Genomic DNA, 27,048 nt, shown 5'->3' with positions numbered 1-27,048 from the left:
TTTTTCAACCCTGTTGATATGGAAATACATCTCAGTAACAAGCTCTTCGAGCCTGCGCCGTCCGATTACACTAATCTGACCAATTGACCTCCTAATATCACAAACGAGAGAGAATCTTCAGATGTTGGAAAGCAGAGGGACACACACAAAGGAACTCAGCAGGCCAGGCAGCATCTATGGAAAAAAGGTACAGTCGACATTTCGGGCTAGAAACCCTCCAGCTGGACATTAAGCTACAAATGACTTTGGAATGTGCGTGGAAACCAGAGCACCCAGAAGAAACACAGGCAGCCAAGGGGATAACAGTAATATCTTACAGACAACCGCGGAATTGAACCCGTTACATTACTGCCCCTTTTATTTACCTGCACTGCTCTTTCTCTGTCAGTGTCATATGATGTTCGGCAGTCTGTTGTTTCTTTTCCCCCTTTTGTACTACCTGTAGGTACTTGGGTATGAAATAGTTTGTCTGGATGTCACACACAAAAAAAAAAGCGCTTTCACTATACCCTTCCTTGTACCCATTTACACAAATCTGACCTTAATCCCATTTTATTCTCCCCACATTCCCATCGGCTCCCCTCCACCCTGGACCTGAGCTCCTGGACCTGTTTCACTCACCTCTGGTCTGAACTAACTCCCTGGTTGTGGACTCGGGGACTGTGTGGTTCATGTTCTGAGTGTTACTTGTTTTACTTTTTATTGTTTGTATGATTTTCGCACGTTGGATGTTTGTCATGGATTCTGTTGTTTCTTTGTTTTGTCACTGCCTGCAAGAAGTGAATCTCTAGGTTCTACATGGTACACATACTTTGATAATAAATTTACTTTGAACTTTGAATTGTCTTTGACTTGGAGGGGAGCCTGCGGTCCGTGGTGTTTCTGTGCACCTGTAGTCCGTGTGGGCTGGTTTAAGATGGAGCGGGATTTGGCAACCCCTGTGTCCTGTACACCTGCCACCCAAGTCCTGATTCTTATTAGCACAAGGCTGGTGATGTGCTGGCCATTTGCCCCAGTGTGTCTTGTGGATTCTGTCACATTGAGGTAAATGGGAATTATAAGACCAGGAGACATAGGAGCCGAGTCTGGCCATTCAGCCCATCGAGTCTGCACTGCCATTTGATCATAAACGAGAAAATCTGCAGGTGCTGGAAATCCAAGCAGCACACACCAAGTGCTGGAGGAACTCAGCAGGCCAGGCAGCATCTATGGAAAAGAGTACAGTTGATGTTTCGGGCCGAAACCCTTCAGCAGGTCTGTACTGTTTTCCATAGATGCTGCCTGGCCTGCTGAATTCCTCCAGCATTTTGTCTGTATTGCCCGCCATTTGATCATGATTTATTTTCCCCACTCAACTCCACTCTGCTGCCTTCTCCCTGTAACGTTTGACACCCTTACTAATCAAGAACCTTTCAACCACGGCTTTCAATATACCCAAAAACTTGGCCTCCACAGCCATCTATGGCAATGAATTCCACAGATTCACCACCCTCTGATTGAAAAAATTCTTCCTTATCTCTGTTCTAGAGGGACATCCTTGTATTCTGAGGCTGTGCCTTGTGGCTCTCAGCTTTGCCACTGTTGGAAACATCCCCTTCACATCCACTCTAGCCCTTTTGATATTTGATAGCTTTGGAAGCTGTCTCATTGTCCCAAATGGTCTTTGCCGACCAAGATGCCATAATACGTTATTGTGCATTGTTACTGCTTTACCTCGTTCTACCTCAGTGCACTGTGATCTGTATGAACAGTATGGAAGATGAGCTTTTCACTGAATCTTGGTACACGTGACAGTCATAAACCAAGTTCAATTTCGATGCCCATTCTGGCTGGTGGCATTTGCCTGCATTTCTGGTCCATATCCCTCCAAACCTTTCCTGTCCGTGCACCTGTCAAAAGCTATAACTTCCTCAACCACTTTCTCTGTCAGCTCATTCCATGTTTGTACACCATCTTTGTGTGTGTCTATACCAAAAAAAGTTGCCCCTCAAGTGCCTAATAAAACATCCCTCTCTACCTTAAATCCATGCCCTGTAGTTCTCGATTGCCCAATGCTTGGTAAAAGACTGATCGCATTCACCCAATCGATGCACCTCGGGATTTCATACACCTATATGAGACCACTGTTCAGTCTCCAACACTCCAAGGAATAAAGTGCTAGCCTATCCAAATTCTCCTTATAACTCAGTCTCTCAAGACCTGGCAACATCCTTGTAAATCTTTTCTGCACTCTTTCCAGTTTCATAAAATCGCTCCTATAGCAGGGAGACCAAAACTGTACACAATACTATCTCTGATAATTGTTCTGTTAAGTTCGGATATTAGTCATGTTCTAAGTTTGATAAGTGACATGCAGTGTAAAATGCATCTTGCACGTAGTTATTTTGCTCTTTCTCTGCCGCAGTTTATCCATCAAGGAATTAATAGCTCCACCGAAATAACACACTGCAAAATTCACACGAGCATTAAACACTGACAGATGAGCTCATTCTAAATGATTCACTGAACCCGTTTCAGATGCTGGGAGAGCCTCTTCTCATTGAACAATGCCGAGATTAGTTTGGCTTCTGAATTATGAAAGGTCATAAAAGAAAAACAACTACAGAGCATGTTAAACTTGACAAGGTTGACAAAGGGTATTTTAGTGTCAAGTGCACAATCTCACTGCTTTACAGCACAGAAAATGGCCATTCAGCCCAAAAGATCCATGCTAGTCCACAAGAGTTTTCTTTCTCTCCTCTTCATCTCAACCAATCAAATCTCCTCCCACCACCTTCCCCTCAAATACAGCTATACAATTCCACTTTCTCCCCAATTTCTGGATAAAGATGCATCTGTGAATTTTCTGCAACACACTCGGAATGCTGGAATGACTCAGCAGATCAGGCAGCAGCTATGGAGAGTGATGAACATCGGACATTTTGGGCCAAGACCCTTTGTCAGGATCCTTCATCCCAGTCTTGCTGAAGGGTCAGCGGGAAATATCAACTGTTATTACCCTCTGTCGATGCTACTCTTCTTGCTGAGGTCCTCGATACGACCTTGCACCTTATTGTTTATCTGTCTTGCACTTTCTGTGGAGCTGTTGCACTTAATTCTGCGTTCTTTAGAATGTAAAAGCAAGGGTGTAATGCTGAGGCTTTACGAGGCTTGGTCAGACCACACTTGGGGGTATTGTGAATAGTTTTGGGCCACTTCCCTCAGAAGGAATGTGCTGGTGTTGAAGAGGGTCCTGAGGAGGTTCAGGAGAATGATTCAGGAAATGAAACGGTTACAGTAGAAAGAGAGTTTGCTGGCTCTGGGCCTGTACTCACTGGAGTTTAGAAGAATGGGGAGGTGTCTCATTGAGACATATTAAATATTGAAGGGCCTAGACAGAGTGGATGTGGGGAGGATCAGAGGGCACAGAAGAGAAGGACATTCTTTTAGAACATCGATGAGGAAGAATTTCTTTAACCAGAGGGTGATGATTATGTGGAACTCATTGCCATAGACTGCTGTGGAGGTCAAGCTATTGGGTGCATTTAAAGTAGAGGTTGATGGGGTCTTGATTAGTAAGGATATCAAGAGAAGGCAGGAGAATGGGGTTGTGAGGGAAATCAAATGAGCCGTGATTGGAGCAGACTGGATGGGCTGAATGGCTTCTGTGTCTTGTGGTTTTACCTTGTTCTACTTCAGTGCACTGTGTAATGATTTGATCTGTAAGAACAGTATGCAGAACAAGCTTTTCGCTGTACCGTGGTACATGTGGCAGTAATTCCAAATCCAATGCAGGTGTATAAATTAACTGTTAAACAGTAACAAAAGTGGTTGTTAAATTATTTATGTGACCCACTACGGTCAGAAAGGTACAGGAGCATCAGGACTAAAGGCTGATTTATACTTGTGCATCAAATGTACGTCGTAGGGTGACATGCACCTCCCCAAAAATGTAACTCACACGTCATGGCGATGCAGACTGCAACAACTGTGATTGGTCCGCTTGGTTGCATCGCATTTCCTCCCACGCATTTCCGGTTGCTTTTCTCCGTCATGTCTGTGCACTGATGCGAAATAAATGGTTGGAGACGATGAACCAAATCGTCAAATCTACCTGCCGACATCCGAAAATATTTGAAATGCATTTCCTAGTCCATGTCTCTCACGAAGAAACTCAACAAGGTGGCATAGAAACCCCACCGCCAACTAGCATTTTAGCGGTGAATTGCAGAGCAACGCAGACACAACTACGCATGCTCGCTACGGCGTAAGGCTACGCAAAAGTATAAATCAGGCCTACGGCGTAGCCCGTACGCACAAGTATAAATCAGCCTTTAGACTGCCGGACTAGGTAACAGCCTCTTCCCCTGGGCTGTGAGATTAATGAACAGCCTGCCACCACTGAGGTCTCATCCCTAGGACAGCGAGCTGTTACTGCTTACCTGTGCTGTGTATTGCACAGGCATTATGAATTGTATTTCGTTGACTTTTTTGTGGCGATGTCTTGTTTTGTCTGCTGTGCGTGATGCATGTTTTCTGGGTTCAGCGGAGTCCGGAGGATTGTTACCCTGTGACCATGTGGATTTTCTCCTGGTGCTCCGATTTCCTCCCACGTTCCAGACATACCCGTTGATAGATTAGTTGGTGATTGTAAATTATCTGATGATGAGGTTAAATCGGGGGATGCCGTGCAGAACAGGTTGAAAGGTCAGAAGGGCCATTTGTGCGTTGTATCTCAAAAAAAAACGTACAGTCAGATGACAATAAACTTGAACTTGTGTTCTGAGGTTGTGCAAGATGCTGCAAAACTTCAGGACTTCCTTTCTGAATCCTTTTGAACTGATCAGGTGTAAACTAACGATTACTTTCTTGAGGTGAGTATTTTGGTGGATCACATAATGTTTTTCCTGCCTGCTCCTCTTTCCTGCAGGAAAATGATGTTGCTTTTGTGCGAGGAAGGTTTTCGAGTTGTGATCCACACTTCCAACTTGATCCATGACGATTGGCACCAGAAGACACAGGGGTAAGACTTGGGAGAAGAAGGGGTAGGGAAGACTGGCATCAGGAATGTTTTGGGGTGGGAGATTGCTTCCAGGAAACAGCCAGGGGAAGATTGGCCTGGGAAAGCTCTGGGAAAACCAGCGTGTCCATTTCCATCGCAGGGGTGTCATCACTGATGTAAGCTCGTGTCCGTTCCCCAATCACACTTTATTTAGTTGTACACCAGGAGGATAGCCCAGCCCCGTCACCACACTGTTCTGAAGTCGGAACAATTTCTATACAGAATTGATTTGCCGTCGTGGACAATGATTATTTGGTAAATTATGCATGCTCAAATTCCCTATTTTTATGCTCAATCACCAAATACAACACAGGTGTTAGTAGTCAATGGAAACTAACAATCACCGATACTTCGAAGTTAGTTGTCCCCTCATTAGTGTATTCCCTCCTTTCGGTTTGCCAAATGGCTTTGGCTCCCTGCTATACAATACGGAAGTTATGTTCTGAAAGGCCTCTCTTTAATGACCTTTCTGCCCAAACTGACTGCTACACTATCGGTAATCTGTCCTCTTCTGTACCTTAACCCTTGCCTTGTATTAACTAGACAGGGGTCCCCAACCTTTTTTGAACCGCAGACTGGTTTAATATTGACAATATTCTTGCGGACTGGCTGATCCGGGGGGGTGGGGGGGGGTGTTCAAGTAGGGTTAAACTCACCTCAGCCTGTCTTTTACAGTTAGGGCCAACTTTCTCACTCCCAAATAAGGGACAGAAGTAGCAGTCAAATACGGAACACTTGTGTTTACCCCGAGAAAGACTAGCATGACCATGAAGCCTTGCGCCCACCTGTTTGCGTATGCATGACATGCGCATGCACGTACATGCCGATTTTTTTTTTTTTCCACAAATTAGTTTTGGCTTAATCTTCCTGACTACACTGTACATACATTATTTCTACTTTATATAGGCTGTGCATTTATCATATCATTCCTGCTTTTACTATATGTTAGTGTTATTTTCGGTTTTGTGTGTTATTTGGTATGATTTAGTAGGTTATTTTTTGGTCTGGGAACGCTCAAAAATGTTTCCCATATAAATTAATGGTAATTGCTTCTTCGCTTTACGCCATTTGGACATGAGAGGTTTCATAGGAACGCTCTACCTTAGCGGGGGAAATACGGGACAAGGGTGGTCCCGTATGGGACAAACCAATTTAGCCCAATATACAGGATGTCCTGACAAATACGGGACAGTTGGCAACCCTATGTTCAAGTTCAACAGTGCGTGACAGGAAATGAGGAAAGGTGCAGCTGACTCATATCGTTTCCTCATGGCCCAGTAGCACATGCTTTGCAGCCTGGTACTGGTTGGGGACCGGTGCACTAGACTACCAATTACATCCCAGCCCAGAGATATCATTGGAGGTCTATTTGAGGCCGAACACACCAGTACAAGATAGCAAGAGCAAAGTAGAACCCTATAACTCCATATTCCATAATCTGCCTCCACCTTTCATCGCGCTTCGAGTCCAGATGGTAGTGAATCTGTGGAATTCATTGTTGGATATATTTAAGGCGGAGGTTGATAGATTCTTGATTAGAAGGGATGTCAAAGGTTATGGAGAGAAGGCAGGGGAATGGGGTTGAGAGGGATTATAATCTATTTCTACTCCTTTATCTTATGGATCTATGGAATCCTACATCAAATGCAGGAGGAACTCAAAGGGGTCAGACAGCATTTACTGCGGAAAGTGGGCGGTTGACACTTCGGGTCAAGACCCTTCACCCCAATATGATCTGCCTGTGACATCTTGCTTTGAGCTTCCCTCCCCATTTCTGCAGTTTAACTGAGGCCAAACACTATCTGACACGCCACCTGTCCTTTCTGTGGCCAGGCGGAGTCAGTGTATCGAGTGTAAGTGGAATGTGAGAGGTTGCGGCCTCTGAATACCTCGAGGGGCTGATCCTCAAGTCTTGGTTACACTTCAGCCCCACTCTCCTGACCTACGGGGGTGGGGGGGTGGAGAGAGTGACGCTCGGGAGAATCCCTTGGTTGGCTTGCCCCTGGGCCTGGGTGAGCTGAGCATTCACAGGTCCAGGTGGTGGGCAGATGAGGGAATGTTCCAAACTGACCTGCTTGCCCCTTGGGTTACGTTCGTGGAGAAGGGCACAATGGGAGATTTCGGAGAACGCAGCTCAGTGGCTCAAGTGTGTAATAATCGTATGTCAATTTGAAACTATAAATAGTTTATGAAACCCTGACTTATTGTATAACGTTTGTGAATAAACTCTTGTAACTTAAAAAAAAAAGTGTTTCTTTAAGTCCTTAGGGATATCCTGAGGTCATAAAAAGAATATTTCCAAAAATGGCTGTTTCCCTTTCTAAACTTTTATGTTTTCCTTCCTTCCTTGTTGCCAGTATATGGGTGAGTCCTCTGTATCCACGGTTACCAGAAGGGAGTCCTGAAACAGCCGGTGAATCTGCCACGGGCTTCAAACGGGATTTGATTGACTACCTGGCATCGTACCGGTCATCTGGGCTGGCTGAGTGGATTGATCACGTTAAGCAGCATGACTTATCGTTAACCAGGTAAACCTCGCATTCTGACTTGCTGGGGCCCCCCTTTCAGAGAGTGGTGAGAATGTGGGGGTATGCCACCCTCACTGAGGGGTAGAGATGTTCAAGAGCAGGCTAGATGATAGAGTTACACAGCACGAAAACTGGCCATTCAGCCCAACTTGTCCATGCTGATCAAGATGGCCAGCTAAGCTAGTCCCCTTTGACTGCAGTTGGCCCAACTCAGTTTATTTATTTCCTTCTCAGTATTATTAAATTTATTTTATTTTATTTTATATTTTGTATTTACGTAGTTTGCACGTTGGTTGTTTGTCAATCTTTGTGTGTAGTCTTTCACTGATTCACTGATTCAATTGTATTTCTTTGTTTTTCTGTGAATGCCTGCAAAAGAATGAACCTCAAACTAGTATACAGTGATGTATATGTACTTCGATAGTTAATTAACTTTGAACTCCCTCCAAACCTTTCCCAAATAAATGTTAATATACGTTCCTCAACCACTTCCTCTCGCAGCTCATCCCTTATACAAATCATTCCCTGTGCCCTTGAAATCTCAATTAAATCTTTCCCCTCACTTTAGATCTGTGCCCTCTAGTGTTGTTGGAAAAAGTCTCTGTGCTTTCACCCTGCCTGTGCCCTTCATGTTTTTATGCACATCTATAAGACCTAAAGACATAGGAGCAGAATTAGACATTCGGCCCATTCAGTCACCTCCGTCATTCGATCACGGCTTATTTATTTTCCCTCTTAACTCCATTCTTCTGCCTTCTGTCCATAGCCTTTGACACCCTTACTAAGCAAGGAACTACCAATCCCTCCTTTCAATATATCCAGTGACTTGGCCTCCACGGCCTTCTGTGGCAATGAATTCCACAGATTCAACACCCTCTAGCAGGGATTTCTTTAGCCAATCTCTTTTCTGAAGGGATGTCTTTGTATTCTGAGGCCATACCCCATGGTTCTAGACTCCTCCACTGTGGCAACATCTTCTCCACGCTCACTGGGCATTTCACTATTTGATAGGTTTCATTGAGATCCCCCCAACCCCTCATTTTTCTAAACCCCAGCAAGTACAAGCCCAGAGCCATCAAAAGCTCCACGTACATTAATTCTGAAATTATTCTTGTAAACCTTCTCCAGACCCTCTTCAGTGCCAGCGCATCCTTCTTTGGGTCATTGCCATCATTATGTGCCAGGTCTTATGTGGGTGATCAAGGTCTCATCACCATGATTGATCTCGGCAAATTTTTCTACAGAAGTGGTTTGAAGTCGCCGCCTTCTGGGCAGTGTCTTTACAAGACAGGTGACCCCAGCTATTATTAATACTGTTGAGAAATTGCCTGATGCCAGTGGTTGTATAACCAGCACTTGTGAGATCCACCAGCTGCTCATATGGCTTCATGTAACCCTGTTTGGGGGGTGGTGGGGGGGGCGGGGGCTAAGCAGGTGTTACACCTTGCGCAAGGGTGACCTGCAGGTTACCGCCTTCCACCTCCTTTGGTAGCCTATCTCCATGCCACACCCAGATATGGGGCCCAAAACCCCTCATTCTCCGATACACCAAGAAGTCCTTGATTTTCCAACTTCTTCCCATAACACAGTACATCAAGAGCCAGCATCATCATCATAAATGTTTTCAGCACTCTTTCTAGTCCAGTAAGCTCTTTCCTATAGCAGGACGACCAACACTGTAGCAATACTCCAAGTTCTGCTTCACCAGTGTCTGTACAACTGCAACATAATATCCCAACTTATACACTCAGTGCCAAAGTTGATGAAGGCCAGCGTGCCGGAAGCCGCCTTCACCGCCCTACCTACCTGTGGCAGCTCTTTCAGGAAAGGTTGTCACTGGAAGGAAAAAGGGATGGAAGTATAGCAAAAGTCTTGGCGCATTAAAAAGAAAATCTGTAAAGTGAAGTTAAAAATAATGGAATGAAATGTTTTTAAATATCAAAAAAAACTATAAAGAGCAGTAAACAGTTAAAAATAACTTAAATCAAATCAATGTTTGGTATGACCACCCATTGCCTTTAAAACAATTTAAATTAATTCTCTTAGGTACATTGTCGTGCAGTTTTATAAGAAAATTGGCTGGTAGGTTGTTCCAAGCATCTTGGAGAAGTTGGTACAGTTCTTCTGCAGACTTTGGCTGCTTCACTTGCTTCTGTCTGTCCGGGTAATTCCGGACAGCCTTGATGATGTTGAGATCAGGGCTCTGTGGAGGCCACACCATCTTTTACCACGTGGCTGCCTTAGACTTCTACACAGTACTATACATGATTACGAGGGAAAGGTGGACCTCCTGTGTGGCAGATGGCCAGATGGACCAAATGGCCTGTTCTGTGCTCACTCCGATTCAGGCTTATTTGTCACATGTTGAAGTCAGAAGTTTACATACACCTTAGCCAAATACATTTAAACTCAGTTTTTCACAATTCCTGACATTTAATCCTAGAAAACATTCCCTTACGTCAGTTAGGATCACTACTTTATTTTAAGAATGTGAAATGTCAGAATAATAGTAGAGAGAATAATTTATTTCAGCTTTTATTTCTTGCATCACTTTCCCAGTGGGTCAGAAGTTTACATACACTTTGTTAGTATTCGGTAGCATTGCCTTTAAATTCTTTAACTTGGGTCAAATGTTTTGGGTAGCCTTTCACAAGCTTCTCACAGTAAGTTGCTGGAATTTTGTTCCATTCCTCCAGACAGAACTGGTGTAACTGAGTCAGGTTTGTAGACCTCCTTGCTCGCACACACTTTTTCAGTTCTGCCCACAAATCTTTTATCGGATTGAGGTCAGAAAACGATGTCAAGTCTGTTTCATCCTTGGGAGCAATTTCCAAACGCCTGAAGGTACCACATTCATCTGTACAAACAATAATACGCAAGTATAAACACCATGGGACCACGCAGCCGTCATACCGCTCAGGAAGGAGACGCATTCTGTCTCCTAGAGATGAATGTACTTCGGCATGAAAAATGCAAATCAATCCCAGAACAACAGCAAGGGACCTTGTGAAGATGCTGGAGGAAACAGGGAGACAAGTATCTATATCCACAGTAAAACGAGTCCTATATTGACATAACCTGAAAGGAAGAAGCCACTGCTCCAAAACCACCAGAAAAAAGCCAGACTACAGTCTGCAAGTGCACATGGGGACAAAGATCTTACTTTTTGGAGAAATGTCCTCTGGTCTGATGAAACAAAAATTGAACTGTTTGGCCATAATGACCATCGTTATGTTTGGAGGAAAAAGGGTGAGGCTTGCAAGCTGAAGAACCCCATCCCAACCGTGAAGCATGGGGGTGGCAGCATCATGCTGTGGGGGTGCTTTGCTGCAGGAGGGGCTGGTGCACTTCACAAAATAGATGGCATCATGAGGAAGGAAAATTACGTGGATATATTGAAACAACATCTCAAGACATCAGTCAGGAAGTTAAAGCTCGGTCGCAAATGGGTCTTCCAAATGGACACTGACCCCAAGCATACCTCCAAAGTTGTGGCAAAGTTGCTTAAGGACAACAAAGTCAAGGTATTGGAGTGGCCATCACAAAGCCCTGACCTCAATCCGTTAGAAAGTTTGTGGGCAGAACTGAAAGAGTGTGTGCGAGCAAGGAGGCCTACAAACCTGACTCAGTTACACCAGTTCTGTCTAGAGGAATGGAACAAAATTCCAGCAACTTACCGTGACAAGCTTGTGGAAGGCTACCCAAAACGCTTGACCCAAGTTAAACAATTTAAAGGCAATGGTACCAAGTACTAACAAAGTGTATGTAAACTTCTGACCTCTGGGAAAGTGATGAAAGAAATAAAAGCTGAAATAAATCATTCTCTCTACTATTATTCTGACATTTCACATTCTTAAGATAAAGTAGTGATCCTAACTGACGTAAGACAGGGAATGTTTTCTCAGATTAAATGTCAGGAATTGTGAAAAACTGAGTTTAAATGTATTTGGCTAAGGTGTATGTAAACTTCTGACTTCAACTGTACATAGAAACATAGTATTGTTTGTGTTAACAAACACAAACACACACACTTCTTCAGCCTCAGGACAGGCCTCCAGTTTCCACATACCAGAGTTGCTGGGCCTGAGTTCAGATTTCCTACAGTAAGTGGAGAATTTAAATTCAACCAATTAAATAAATCTGAAATACAAAACATCAGCAGTGGTGACTGTGAAGCCACAGTGTTGTTAAAAATTCATTGCCGGTGTTCTTCAGAAAAGGAAACTTGGCATCATTACAACTACCAGCCCTTGTGACTCCTGACCCACCTCAGAATCAGATGCATTATCGCTGGGATATGTTGTGAAATTTGTTGTTTTGTACAGTGTGGGACATAAAGAAGTTTCTGTAAGTTACACAAACATTGTTAAAAAATAAGTAGTTTGAGAAAAGAGCGAAATAGTGAACTGGTGTACATGGACCGTTCAGAAATCTGATGCAGAAATTAAGCCGTAACTAAAACACTGAGTGAGTCTCTTCAGGTTCCTGTCAATGCCCTAACAAAAAAGATTTTAAGAAAAGATTAGCTTTATTTGTCATGTGAAAATCAAAACATACAGTGAAATGTGTTGTTTGCGTCAAATCAAATCAGTGAGGATTGTGCTGGGCAGCCCACAAGTGTCACCCTGCTTCCGGTGCCAACGTAGCGTGCCCACAAGTAGCCCTAACCCGTATGCCTTTGGAATGTGGGGAGAAATAAAGCACTTGGAGGAAACCTAAACAAGAGAAGATGTGCAGATGCTGCAAATCCAGGGCAGCGCACGCAGAATGCTGGGGGATCTCAGCAGGTCAGACTGCATCATTGGAAACGAGTAAACAATTGACATTTTGGGCTGAGACCCTACATTAGTCCTGAAGAATAATTTGGCATTGTATTCAGCACATGCATCATGAAGCATAGGAACTATTCCCATACTATTCTGTGTGCGGAGGATCTAGCCAGCCTGACCTGCCAGGCATCCTCACCTGCTCTGTATTTTGAAACTCCCACATTCTTTTGTATATGTTCTGTTAGCTGTTCCCCTTCACTCATGGGCCAGGGCACCTTGTTTAAGGCTTAACCCCATGGTTTACTCTATGAGAGACTTCACAACACTTCCGCTTTCCCTGCAGCTTAACAAGTTTGATTTGTCTCCGACCTAAAACGTTAACTCCTGTTTCTCTCCGCACAGGTGCAGAGAATTTCCAGCATTTTAAGTTAGAAACATAGAAAACCTACAGCACAATACAGGCCCTTTGGCCCACAAAGTTGTGCCCAACATGTCCTTACCTTAGAAATTACTAGGGTTACCCATAGCCCTCTATTTTTCTAAGCTCCATGTACCTATCCAAAAGTCTCTTAAAAGACCCTATTATATCCGCCTCCACCACCGTTGCCGGCAGCCCATTCCACGCACTCACCACTCTCTGCGTAAAAAAAACTTACCCGTGACATCTCCTGTGTACCTACTGCCAAGCACCCTAAACCTGTGCCCTCTTGTGGCAGCCATTTCAGCCCTGGGGGAAAAAGCCTCTGACTATCCACACGATCAATGCCTCTCATCATCTTATACACCTCTATCAGATCACCTCTCATCCTCCGTCGCTCCAAGGGGAAAAGGCCGAGTTCACTCTACCTGTTTTCAAGTTGTAAAGGGATTTGGGGAAATGATGTTGGGTGGCTGGAATGCACTGCCAGGGATGGTGATACAACAGGGATATTTAAGGGACTCTTAGATGGGCATGTGGATGTAAGAAAAATGGAAAGTTATGGTCTGTGTAGGAGGGATGGGTTAGGTTAGCAACGTCATGGGCTAAAGAACTTGTGCTGACAGTTCTACATCCAGTATCCTCAAGCTAAGTTGATCTAATCTAAAAGACTAGTTAACCATACCTCTGTCTCTACAGATGTTGCCTCATCTACTGTTTTGTGTTTTTACTGATCTAGCTGTCATCACGTAACTGTCTGTGGGATCTTGCTCTGTGCTTCTTTGCATTTATGACAGTAACTACACTTTCACTGTCGGACATGTTGAGGTTTACGAAAAGCTCACCTTGTGCTGATCACTTCACAGTTGTTCTAGCTATTTTATCTTTGATGATTGTGGCTCTTTCCACACCGTTCCCTGTGCAGGGTTTACCTCATTGGTTCCACTCCTGGTCGTCACCAAGGTTACGAGAAGCAAAAGTGGGGTCACCTGAAACTCCGAAAGGTACGTAAATCCAGCTCGGCCATCACGCTAACTGTGGGGCAGGGGTGGTGGAGAAAATAACTTCTGTAGGCTGGCACACTGATGCTGTATAAAAGTTTTGAGCACCGTGAATGGGATTATAGGGTGACCGACATCTGCTGGAATGCTTTAAGAGGCGATAGTGAAATATAAATTGAATTGTTATTGTCAGAAGTTGTGGGGTACAACAAAAATCATTGTTTTGTATGCCACCCATACAGATAATTTCATTGAGGTGGCACGAAGGAAAAACAATAGCAGAATGCAGGATGAAGTGTGAGAGTCCCAGAGAGAGTGCAGTGCAGGCAGAGAGTTGGGGCAAGGTCATAACAAGGTAGATTGTGAGGTCAGGAGTCCATTTTATCTTACCAGCAGGTCCATTCAATAGTCCGATAACTGCAAGATGGAAGTTGTCCTTGAACCTGGTTATACTTCAGGCTTGTGCATCTTCTGCCCAAGGGGAGGAGGGAGAAGAGGGAATATCCAGTGTGGGAGGAGTCTTTGATTATGTTAGCTTCTATACTGAAGCAGTAGGAAGTGTAAGTAGAGTCCATGGAGGGGAGGTTGTTTCTTGTGTTGTTCTCAGCTGCGAGCCAATGCTTTTGAATTTAATTCTACTTCCCATTCCGACATGATCTCCTCTACTGCCACAATGAGGCCACACTCAGGTTGGAGGAGCAGCACCTACTATTCCGTCTGGGTAACCTCCAACCTCATGGCATGAACATCGATTTCTTGAACTTCTGGTATTCCCCCCCCCCCACCCCTTTACTATTCCCCATTCCCATTTCTGTCTCTCACCTTATCTCCTTACCTGCCCATCTCCTCCCTCTGGTGCTCCTCCCCCTTCCGTGGTGGTCTAACCCCTCCTATCAGATTCCCCTTTCTCCAGCCCTTTATCTCTTTCACTAATCACCTTCCCAGCACTTTACTTCACCTCTCCCCTCTCCCAGTTCCACCTATCACCTACTACCTTGTACTTCTTCCTCCTCTGCCCCCACCTTCTTACTCAGACTTCTCATCTCATCTTCTTCAGTCCTGCCGAAAGGGTCTCGGCCCGAAACGCCAACTGTTTACACTTTTCCATTGATGCTGCCTGGCCTGCTGAGTTCCTCCAGCATTTTATTTGTGTCGCTATCGAATTGAAAACCATGATAATCTGGATGCACAACACACTAAAAGCTACAGATTCCCAGCAAGCCAAGCAGTATCTGTGGAGAGGAATAAATCTTGCCCTTTCAGGCTGGGGCCCTTCATCAGGACTGACTGGAAAGAAAGGGAGGAAGGAAGACATAGTAAATCCCCTTCCTTTCTGATCACGATGAAGGTCTTGGCCCAGAACATTGAATATTTATTCCTCTCCGTACATGCTGCCTGACTGGTTGAGTTCTTCCAACATTCTGTGTGCGTGTTGCTCAAGATTTCCAACTTCTCTAGAATCTCCTGTGTTATCGACAAGTATGTCAAGATCTTTTCAGTAGCGAGAGAATCTCAAACAAGGGGGCATAAGGCATCAGTCAATTAAAACCAAGGTACACGGAAGTTCCTTCTTGCAAGAAGTCTCTGGAATTCTTTGCCCTGGAGTTTTCTGCAGCCATCTCCTCAGAAGAATTTAAAGTGAAAATAGGTAGATTGTTGAAAAATCAGGGAATTGCGGGGTTGTGGGTATTTGGCACAGAGGAGGGGTATGCACCTGGGGCAGATCAGCCAGGATTATATTGATGGGCTGAATGGCCTATTTCATTGTGCTCTTTCAGAGGAGATTTACCAGGATGCTGAGCATGTCTTAATGAGAATAGGTTGAGCAAGCTAAGATTTTCCTCTTTGGAGTGGAGGAGGATGAGAGGTGACTTACTAAAGATGTACAAGATGATAAGAGGCATAGATGGAGTGGACAGCCTGAGGCATTTTCCCGAGGCAGAAGTGGCTAACATGTGGTGGCATGCTTTTAAGGTGTGATAGGGGTGAGGATGTTAGAGGTAAGTTCATTACACAGAGAGTTGTGGGTGTGTGGGAACGTATACCGGCGGTGGTAGTAGAGGCAGATACATTAGATGCATTTAGGAAAATCTTCGATAGGCACATGGATGATAGAAAAATGGAGGGCTATGTCAAAGGGAAGTGTTAGATTGTTCTTAGAGAAGATTAAAAAGTCAACACGACATCATTGGCCAAAGGGCCCATTCTGAGCTATAATGTTCTCTGTTCTCTCCCTAGGTGCTGAGTGGCTGTGCATCCTCCGTGGCAAGTCGGGAATCGTGGCCTCTGATTGGCCAGTTTTCTAGCATCGGCTCCCTGGGTGGTGATGAAACAAAGTGGCTGTGCTCAGAGTTTAAGGAGAGTCTCGCAACACTAGGCCCAGATCAGAAATTCCTGAGCAGTATGAAGCCATCTCCTCTTCATTTGGTGAATATACTCATCAAATCGCACGTGGATACCTAGAACGGGTGGGCTGGCTTATGAAGAATGGTTGTATAGGACCAATCTTAGAAGAAAGAGTGGGCAGTTGATTGAAATGGGTAAACCGGGTCGTGACAAGGTGGGTGCGTAAAGTACATCCCCTCTTGTTACCACCAACTAACTGGACTCTGAAAAGTCACATTCATTTCCCAATCACATTTTATGTACTTGTGCACAAGGAGAACAGTATGCAGCCCCCCCACCCCCGTCACCAAATTGTGCTGAAGTTTGAACAGAGAAATGCCATTCTTGTACAGAATTGACTAGCAGTTATGAATAATACCTATTTGGTAAACTGTGTACCTTCAAACTCCTTACTTGTGAGATTCATCGCCATTTGCGATATAGGTCTTAAAAGGCTATACAAACTATGAGCTAACAACTGATGCTACTTTGAAGTCAGTAAAGTAATTCTCCCTTAGGTTGTGTCTGAGGCCGTTGAATTTTTCTGTTATATTCTTATCTTGTCTCAGTAAGACAAGTGGTTCTGGTTCACTGCTGTAAAAAGCTTTGCTCTTCAAAGACCTTTCTTGCTTGGGCTGTCTGCATTCTCTCTGCCCAGACACAATGTTAACCCTTGCCTTGCTGCAGCTTGCACACTCTAGTGGGAGAATCCAGAACTGTGGGTTTGTTTATTGGTTTATTTTTGCCTGAATCAAAGCAGATTCAACAGAAAAGAGAAATACATAAACGCTTCAAAGGTTCACAGGGATAATTATAGATCCATTAACATTGGCATCCAACTGTGCTGCATCGACACGAGTCAATAAATCAGGAGCAGTGGGGTTGCAGACACTGGAATTGTCTCTGGCATTCAGTAAGATCATAGCCCACCTGACTGTAACATCAACTCCACATATGTAGCCCTCATAACCTTTCACATACTCCCCACCGCAACCATCAAAGACCACCCCCTCGTCAAGAATCTTATCTACCTCTGCCTTAAGAGTATTCAGATTCTCTGCTTACCCCACCCTTTGAGGAAAAGACTTCTAAAGACTCATAACACTGTAAGTGGAACAAATTCTCCTAATCTCATTGAAATCTGACGAATTTTGAAAGACCCAGACAAAGTGACCATGGAGAGGACCTGTGTAGTAGTGGGGGAGTCTAGGACAAGAGGACACAGCCTCAGAATGGAAGGACATCCACCATTTAGGACAGAAATAAGGAGGAATTTCTTTTGCCAGAGGGTGATGAATCTGTGGGATTCGTTGTCATAGGCACAGTGAAGGCCAAGTCATTGGGTCTGTTTAAAGTGGAAATTGATTGACTCTTGATAAGTAGGGAGATCAAAGGTTGCTGAGAGAAGACAGCTGAAACCAGCTGGAGGGGAAGGAGGGACAAAGCAAGAAGCTGGGAGATGATAGGTGGAAGAGGTAAAGAGCTGAAGAAGGAGGAATCTGATAGGAGGGGACAGTGAACCATCAGAGAAAGGGAAGGGAGTGGCACAAGAACAAGGTGATGAGCAGGTGAGGAGAAGAGGTAGGAGGGGAGCCAGAATGGGGACTGGCAAAAGAGAGAAGAGGGAGAAGGGAGAAATTACCGGAAATCAATACTAATGCAGTTACACGGGGCAGGGAGCAGAGGGGATTCACCAACATGTTGCCTGGCTGAGGAGAGGTCAATAATAAGGGGGAAAGATGCGGCCTGTTCTTGTTTTCCTGAGAGTAGGGCAGCCTGAGGGGAGAACTGACAGCAGTATGCAGAACAAATACCTCCAAACCCTTCTAAAGGGGATGGTAAGAAACTTATCCCCACTGCAAACGTGTCTAACACCAGAGAGAAGAGTTTTACGGAGAGCAAGAAGTTTCGAGGGGTTCAGAGGAAGAATCTTTTCACCTAGCGAATGGCTGCAATCTGGAACACACTGCCTTTGGAGGTGGTGGAGACAGAGACCCTCACAGCACTAATGAAGTATCTGGATGTGATGTAAGACACTGGAGCAGAATTCGGCCATTCTGCCCATTGAGTCTGCTCCTATTTCTATCTTGGTTGATTTATTATCCCTCTCAACACATTCCCTTGTCGTCTTCCCGTAACCTTTCATGCCCTTCCTTATCAAGAACCTATCGACCTCCGCTTCAGATATACCCAATGATTTGGCCACCACAGCCAACTGTGAAAATGGTTTCCACAGATGTACCACCCTCTGCCTAAAGAAAATCCTCCTCATCTCTGTTCTAAAGGGGTGTCCTTGTACTCTGAAGCTGTTCTCTCTGGTCCTAGTATATGAAACATCCTCTCCATGTCCCCTCTATCTAGGCCTTTCAACATTCAACATGTTTAATAGTCTCCCCTCCCGTTCTTCTAAATCTGGGGTCCACAGACCACTTGGTCTATGGTATCGGTCCATGGCGTATGAAAGGTTAGGCACCCCTATTCTAAACTCTGTAGCAAGTACAAGCCCAGAGCCATCAAATGCTCCTAATATGTTTACCCTTTCATTCCTGGGATTGTAAATGGCATATGGACGAAAGGTGAGTGGGGGGCTACTTGGAGGGAAGGATTAGATTGATCTTGGAGTAGGTTAAAAGGGCAGCACAACACTATGGGCTGAAGGGCCTGTACTGTTCTGTGTTCTAACTTATGTGCCAGGGCACTGTAGGTGATGGAGCAAGAACTGGTAAATAGGGCTGGTAAACGTGGGTACTGTTAGCACAGATTTGGTAGGCTGAAGGGCCTGTTTCTGTACACTAACAATTCAACAGCACTAAGACTTTCATCTCCCTACCATCTCCCAACGGCAAACAAATGATTTGGGAACAGGCTTGTTTAGTCCACAGTTGAAGCACAAATATTTACGTTTTATGTAAATTGGAACTTGTTTGACTAGGTTTACCCAACTGTCGAGAACGTCCGAACAAGTTTGGAAGGATATCCGGGTAAGTATCAACTTTCGCCTGTGTCATCCGCTCTGGGCTGTGTGCGTTGGCGTATGCGCTCATATTTAGGTGCATGTGTAATTGTATACATCAGGAATTCCTACATCCAGAGGGAGGCGCATGTTTGGAGTTCTGTACTTGAGCCGTGTGTGATGCCTCCGACAATGAGTAACGATTTGCTTTCTCACATGGATCAGGAAATGCATTGAAAATTGACGTTTGTGTCAACAGCAAATACAGTCCAAGGGTGTGCTTAGGGCAGCCGCATGTTTCAACATAGAATACCCGCAGCTTACTGACCCATGTGTCTTTGGAATGTGTAAGAAGACCTGAACATCTAAAGGAAACCCCCACGGTCACAGGGTGACTGTACAAACCCCTTACGGGCAGTGGCAGCAATTTAACCCCAGCCACTGTAGAGTGTTATACTAATCACTAGGTTACCGTGCCACCCAGTGCAGAGATCATGGGGTTAGAATCAGGTTTATTATCACCAATGTAGACTCACTGGCTACTTTTTAGGTGCCCCCGAGTGTATCTTCATGGTCTGCTGCTGCCGTACCCAGCCACTTCAGTGTTGTGCATTCAGAAATGCTCTTCTGCACACCACTGTTGCAATGTGTGGTTATTTGAGTTGTTGTCACTTTCCTGTCAGCTTGAAGCGGTCTGGCTATTCTCCTCTGACCTCTCTCAGTAATAAGGCGTTTTCGCCCACACAGCTGCCGCTCACTGGATGTTTTATGGTTTTACACCATTCTCTGTAAATCCTAGAGACTGTTGTGCCTGAAAATCCCAGGAGATCACAGTTTCTGAGATACTCAAACCACCCCATCTGGCACCAACAATCACTCCACAGTCAAACACACTTGAATCACATTTCTTCCCCATTCTGATGTTTGCACTGATTAACAACTGAAAGTCTGGACCATGCCTGCATGCTTTAATGCACTGAGTTGCTGCCATGCGACGGGCTGATAGATATTTGCATTAACCAGCAGGTGTACCTAATAAAGTGGCCACTTGGTGTATGTCATGAAATTTGTTGTCTTATGTCAGCAGTACAGTGCAGACATTAAAATTACTGTTACAATAAATAAATTGAACACAGAGGATAGACTAGTACAGACCTCTCGATCCACAATGTTGCAGTGACCTTTCAAGATCAATATAACCCTTCTCCCACATAACTCTCCATTTTCCTTGCATCTATGTGAATGAAATGGGGTGGTATGGTAGTAGGGAGGGAAGTGCAGCGCTGGTACAGACACCAGTGACCCGGGTTCATTCCACCGCTGTCCCCATTACCATGAATTCCTCTGGGTACTCTGGTCCCCTCCCACAGTCCAAAGGCCTACGGGTTAGTACGTTAATTGGGCACACGGGTGTAATTGGGTGTTGCAGGTTTGTTGAGCTTGCTGCTGTGCTGTGTCTCTAAATGTGCCTATCTAAGAGACCCTTAAATCTCCCTAATCTATTTGCCTCATCTAAATAAATAAGTAGTGCGAAGGAGGAATAGTGTCCAAGGATCGTTCAGAAATCTGATGGCGGAGGGGAAGAAGCTGTTCCTAAAATGTTAAGTGTGAGTCTTCAGACTCCTGTACCTCCTCCCTGATACTAATAATAAAAAGAGGGCACTTTCCAGATGATGAGGGTCCCTAGTGATGGGTGTTGTGTTCTTGAGGCATGGCTTTTTGAAGATGTCCTCGATAGTTGGGAAGGTTTTGCCCGTGATGGAACTGGGTGAGTGGAAAACCATCTGCACCCTCTTTCAACCTGCACGTTGGCCCTTCCATGCCAGGCTGTGATGCAGCAAGTCTGGATGCTGTCCCCCGTACCTGTGTAGAAATTTGCTGGAGTCTTTGGTGACGTGTCAGATTTTGTCAAACTTGTAATGACACGCCTTCTTCACAATTGCATCGAAGTGTTGGGCCCAGGATAGATCCTCGAAGCTGTTAACTTGAATCTGCTGACCGTTTCCACATAGATTCAGTCTTTAGATATTGTGCTGTTATGGACACGAAAGAGCTGTCATTGACTACAGGAAGCACGGTGAGCAACACGCTCTTGTCTGTATCACTGGTGCTGAGGTAGAGATGGTTGAGAGCTTCAAGTTCACTGGTGTAGGTGCCACCTAGAACTTGTCCTGGTCCAACCACAGTTGAGAAAACTCACCAGCTCCCCTACTTCCTCAAAGGGGTGAGGATATTCCTGATGATCCTCACCAATATACCACCTCACCCGATGGGAGAGGGGACCAGAGAGAATCTCCAAGGTGGGTAGGGTCTTTGATTATGCCGGCTACTTTGCTGAAGTATGTGAGAGAGCAGAAGAGTAATTGATAAATTCACTCTTGAGAGACGCTGTTGATGCCATGGGCTTAAGTGGACTTGAGTGAGATAGAAATATATGAAAACAAATTGCTGCCAACATGGTAAAGTATCCCAAAGGGCAGTTGATTGAAAGTCTGGACAAAAAGGGATTTATTTTGTCAAATGAATTTAGGATGATTTGGGATTGAATTTTAAATTCATTCTTATTCGTGCTGGTGAGCATTTTGAAAACTCCTAAAAGAAAAAAAAACTTTTAAAATAAAAAAAACTGAACATTTGGAAAGATTTGAATGTCCATTTTTCCCGTGTAAACTAGGAGTTATTGCAGTTTAAGAATTAATTTGTGTTAGTGGTTTCAGTGGAACTTAATTAGGCATTCTATCACTGTAAATGTACTTTCTTTCAGATACTGTATATCGAGTGTCAGAACAGAGGGACATCTCTTTAGAATAGAGATGAGGAGGAATTTCTTTAGCCAGAGGGTGGTGAATCTGCAGAATTCATTGCCACAGGTAGCAGTGGAGGCCAAGTCATTGGGTATATTTAAAGTGGAGATAGGTTCCTGAATAGTAAGGGTATCAAAGGCTACGGGGAGAAGGCAGGAGAATGGGGTTGAAAGGGATAATAAATCAGCCAAGATGGAATGGTGGGGCAGACTCAATGGGCCAAATAGCCTAATTCTGCTCCTTTGTCTTACAGCCTTATGTAGCACTCAGACAGCTGGTCATTTAATACTTCACAGCTAATAGCATCAAATGCCTGGGAATAAATCAGGTTCCTCAAAAATCGTAGGCACAGTTTTAATTTATATAGAAATACAGGCCCTTCTGGCCCAATGAGCCCAGGCTGCCCAGTTACACCATGTGACCAATTAACCTACTAACCTGTCTGTCTTTGGAATGTGGAGGGAAGCCGGGACGCCCGGAGGTTTCTTGCACAAAACCTTGTATACCGTACATTGTTTATGCTTTATTTCCTGTTCCTCTATCGTTAAGACCTGTGGAAGGGTGCCACTGCTAACAGATCCTGTTTCCTTCAACAGGTGGGGGTTCTCTGCCATATGCCATCGACACCGCTCAGAAGCAACCCTGGCTGACCTCATTCCTTTGGTAGGTGACCTCTGACCTTCGCTACCATTTCACCCTTTGTTAATGAGTAAATAGATTTCACACAAGTGGTGTTGGGACCTGTAGCTCGTTTGATTTTTTTACGACAAGTTTTCAGTCTTTTTATGTATGCATGAGTTAAGGCGTAGAGGAACTGAAAAAACAGCAAAATACTCAACCTGCGGAGTGGATAGAAACATCCATAATTGTCATGTTTTAGATTATATGAAATGTCTTAATGTGGAAGACAAAATTGATGCATGATACATGAAAAGAGCTTTGTAGAGTCACAGTCATAAAGCAATACAATCCTATAAAGTGTTTTGAGGAGGTTGCCAGGAAAGTGGATGAAGGACAGGCAATAGATGTATTCTTCATGGACTTTAGCAAAGCCTTTGACAAAATCCCACATGGGATGTTGGTCCAGAAGATTTAATCACTTGACATTCAGGATGAGGTAGTAAATTGAATTCAACATTGGCTTTTCAAGAGAAGCCAGCGAGAAGCAGTAGATGGTTGTCTCTGGAGGCTTGCGACTAGTGGAGTGCTGCAGGGATCGGTGCTAGGCCTGTTGTTGTTTGTCATTTATCAACGATCTGGATGATGACATGGTTAACTGGATCAGCAAATTTGCGGATGACACCAAGGTTGGGGGGTGCATTGGACAGCAAGGAAGACAATCAAAGCTTGCAGTGGGATCAGGACCATCTGGGAAAATGGGTTGAAAAATACCAGATGGAATTTATTGTAGACAAGTGTGAGATGTTGCACTTTGTGAGGGGAAAATCAGTGTAGGACTTGCACATTGAACAGTAGGGCACTGAGGAGTGTGGTAGAACGGAAGAATCCTGGAATACAGATCGAGATGGATAGGGTCGTAAAGAGAGCTTTTGCCACATTGGCTTTCATAAATCAAATTATTGAGCTCAAGAGTTGGATGTTATGTTGATGTTTGTTTGTAAGGCCTAATTTGGAGTATTGTCTGCAGTTCTGGTCACCTACCTACAGGAAAGGTATCAACAAGATTGAAAGAGTACAGAGGAAGTTTACAAAGATGTTGCTGGGTCTTGAGGACCTGAGTTATAGCAATAGGTTGAATAGGTTAGGACTTTATTCTCAAGAGCGTAGAAGATTGAGGGGAGAGTTGATAGAGGTACACAAAATTGAGGGATACAGATAGAGCAAATGCAAGCAAGCTTTTTCACTGAAGTTGAGTGAGACTAGAATTGGAGGTTATAGGTTAATGGTGAAAGGTGAAATATCTTAAGGGGAACGTCTTGACTCAGGGTGGTGCAGGTGTGGAACGAGCTGCCAGCGGATGTGACGGATGTGGGTTCAATTTCAACATGGAAGAGAAATTTGGACAAGTACGTGATTTGGAGAGTACAGGCAGATGGGACTAGGTAGAAGACAAAGCTAGCATGGACTAGCCGAGCACCTGCACTCTGTCCACCAGAAAAAGTCGGATCTCCCAGTGGCCACCTATTTTAATTCCACTTCCCATTCCCATTCCGATATGTCTATCCTCCATTGTTGTGATGAGTCCACACTTGGGTTGGAGGAGCAACACCTTGTATTCCGCTTGAGTAGCCTCCAACCTGATGGCATGAACATCGATTTCTCAAACTTCCAGTAATGCTTCCCCCTCCTTCACCATTTTCCATCCCCTTTTCCCTCTCTGATGTTATCTCCTTCCCCACCCATCGCCTTCCTCTGGTACTCCCCCTCCTTCCGTGGCTTTCTGTCCTCTTCAATCAGATTCCTCCTTCTCCAGCCCTGTATCTCTCTCACCAATCAACTTCCCAGCCCTTTACTTCATTCCCCTCCCGGTTTCACCGATCACCTTGTGTTTCCCCCTCCCCTTGCCCCACCTTCAACTCGACTCCTCATCATCTTTTCTCCAGTCCTGCTGAAGGGTCTCAGCCCGAAACGTCGACTCTTCTCTTTTCCATAGATGCTGCCTGGCCTGCTGAGTTCCTCCAGCATTTTGTGTGTGTGGCTTGGACTAGATGGGCCGAAGGACTTGTTTCTGTACAGTAGTGCTCTGAGTCTAAGAAAAGGATATTAAGAGAAATGATGGACCTGAGGTTAGGGTAGGGAAATGATGGACCTGAGGTGCAAGAACAGCTATGATCCCATTGAATGGCGGATCTGGTACAATGGATAAAGTACTGACTCCTGGGTCTAGTTGCTGCATGGCCGCATTCTTGTTGCTCGTTTTCCACAAGCTCAAGTCGAGCTTACTGCCATGTGCATTGTATGGTGAGGTATAGTAGAATGGAAAACCTGCAGTAGTCTCGCAGGCCAGTAGGTACAGAATATAAATTGTGAAAGACACCATAAAGAGCGAGAGCAAGCGAACAAGAGAAAGGTAAATGAGAGCAAATTAAAAGAGAGAGACAGGCACAGACACAATGCAAATGCCAAGGATGAACCTGGAGAATTTGACATCATCATCATCTCTCTACAAACCAAGCATTCGACCGGTTTCTTCATAATTGCAGGAGACTTCAATCACGTGAACCTGCAGGACATTTCACCCAAATTCCACCAAGACGTCACCATGGCCACCGGAGAAACAAACAGACTGGACCATGTTTATATAAACTGATGTGATACTTACAAAGCCATCCCACACCCTCATCTTGGCCTGTCTGACCACATCTACATCGTGTTAATCCCAGCCTACTGACCGCTGCTGAAAATGGAGAAACCAGTCCAGAGGACCATCACTGTGTGGCCTAATGAGGCAATCTTTATGGTCCAGGATTGTTTTGAATGGACTAAATGGCAGATGTTCAAGGAGGCCCCCACAAGTAGAGAGCACACAGGCCTTGAGGAATGTGCCTCATCTGTCACCGGCTACATCAGTAGGTGTGTAGATGACACTGGTACCTCAAGAACAGTCATCTTGTGACTCAACCAGAAGCTCTGGCTGAACACTGGAGTGTGCACTCCCTACTGAAAGCCCAGATGCTGCCTTTAAATCTGATGGCAGAAAAGCTCTCAGAGCCAGCCAAGGGAAACTTCATCTTGTGTATCAAGAGGGCAAAGGCTGCCTACACACAAAAAAAAATTCAGGAGCACCTGTCCAATAATCATCCCTAGTGTATGTGGCTGGACTTCACGAGGATTACTGACTATTCAAGGAAAAACAGCATCAAGTGATGCCCCCTGACGTTCTAAACAACTTCTATGTATGCTTTGAGGCATGCAACACAATGCTATTCCTGCCACACTGGACACTCACTAATATACTTACAGACAGAACCACTCTACAATAGATGCCATAGCCTCTGTCATGCACCTGGCCCTGACACCTAGAAAACAAGGACAATTATGTCAGAATGCTTGTTTCCAGATTTCAGCTCAGCATTCAACACTATTGTTCCACAGACCTTGGTGAACGACTCCTCGGTCTAAGCACACCACTGTGCAACTGCATATTTGACTTTCTAATGAGCAGAACTCATAGTCAGGATCAAACTGCTCCTCCATCCTCATCATCCTCCTCACAGGTGCCCCCCAGGGCTGTGTGTTGAGCCCAATGGTGATACACTCTGCTCACAACGTGACTGCACGGCCGAACACCCGAGTAATCACATTGTCAAGTTTGCTGTTGACACGACAGAGGTGGGGCTCATCACCACAGGCCTATAGAGAGGAGGCGGAAGAGCTCAAGGCCTGGTGCCAGGAAAAAACATCTTTCTCAATGTCAGCAAGACAAAGGAGATGATACAGGTTTCCCCTGCCATCTGAAGGTAGAGCATTCCTATGAAACTGTTCGTAAGCCCGAACGTCGTAAAGCGAAGAAGCAATTACCATTTATTTATATGGGAAAATTTTGTGAGCGTTCGCAAACCCAAAAATAACCTACCAAATCATTCCAAATAACACATAAAACCTAAAATAACAGTAACATATAGTAAAAGCAGGAATAATATGATAAATACACAGCCTATATAAAGTAGAAATACTTTTCCACGATCATTGCCTGAACTGTTCTCCATAGCGAAAAATCTCACGCAAGCGCCGTTGGCAAAAACACGGCGCAAGCGCTCTCCAGTAACCTTTAAGCTATGAAGTTGCCAAATCATACCAAATAACACGTAAAAATACACAGCCGATATAAAGTATAAATAATGTATGTACAGTGTAGTATCACTTACCAGAATTGGGAAAACGCAGAGCACACTGATGGTAGTGTGTTAGACTGAGTCGTCAGAGTTTGGGTGGTGCAGTGGCCCCCACCCTCCGGGCAGCGAACCAATACTGATCTGCGAAGCATGCAGCGGTAGCTGGGAGGCACACAGCACATCTTTAAGAAAAAAGCCGAAATAAACATGCTAATTAATTAGGTGCCGCCCGGCACATAATTGTCGGCCCAAATCAGTGCCGATTGCATCACCTCTGATCTGGGCCGACAATTACGTGCCGGGCGGTACCTAAATAATTAGCATGTTTATTTTGGCTTTTTTCTTAAAGATGT

General features: G+C 44.7%; 1 protein-coding gene across 6 annotated transcripts in view; it reads left to right on the top strand.

The window, feature by feature from the left end:
- tdp1 (tyrosyl-DNA phosphodiesterase 1) overlaps positions 1–27,048 on the top strand; it is a 98,865-nt gene that overhangs the window by 24,562 nt on the left and 47,255 nt on the right. For all 6 annotated transcript variants that reach the window (XM_072272980.1, XM_072272986.1, XM_072272970.1 and 3 more), the window contains 6 exons: positions 4,910–5,002; positions 7,399–7,569; positions 13,682–13,760; positions 15,996–16,184; positions 19,075–19,123; positions 22,496–22,562. In XM_072272980.1, the coding sequence (XP_072129081.1) occupies positions 4,910–5,002; positions 7,399–7,569; positions 13,682–13,760; positions 15,996–16,184; positions 19,075–19,123; positions 22,496–22,562 (648 nt within the window). The remainder of the gene's footprint in view (positions 1–4,909; positions 5,003–7,398; positions 7,570–13,681; positions 13,761–15,995; positions 16,185–19,074; positions 19,124–22,495; positions 22,563–27,048) is intronic.

The sequence above is a fragment of the Mobula birostris genome, chromosome 1 (assembly GCF_030028105.1).
Source record: "Mobula birostris isolate sMobBir1 chromosome 1, sMobBir1.hap1, whole genome shotgun sequence".
Lineage (NCBI taxonomy): Eukaryota > Metazoa > Chordata > Chondrichthyes > Myliobatiformes > Myliobatidae > Mobula > Mobula birostris.
The sequence above is the reverse complement of the archived record's forward strand: the minus strand, read 5'-3'. Positions and strand labels throughout refer to the sequence as shown.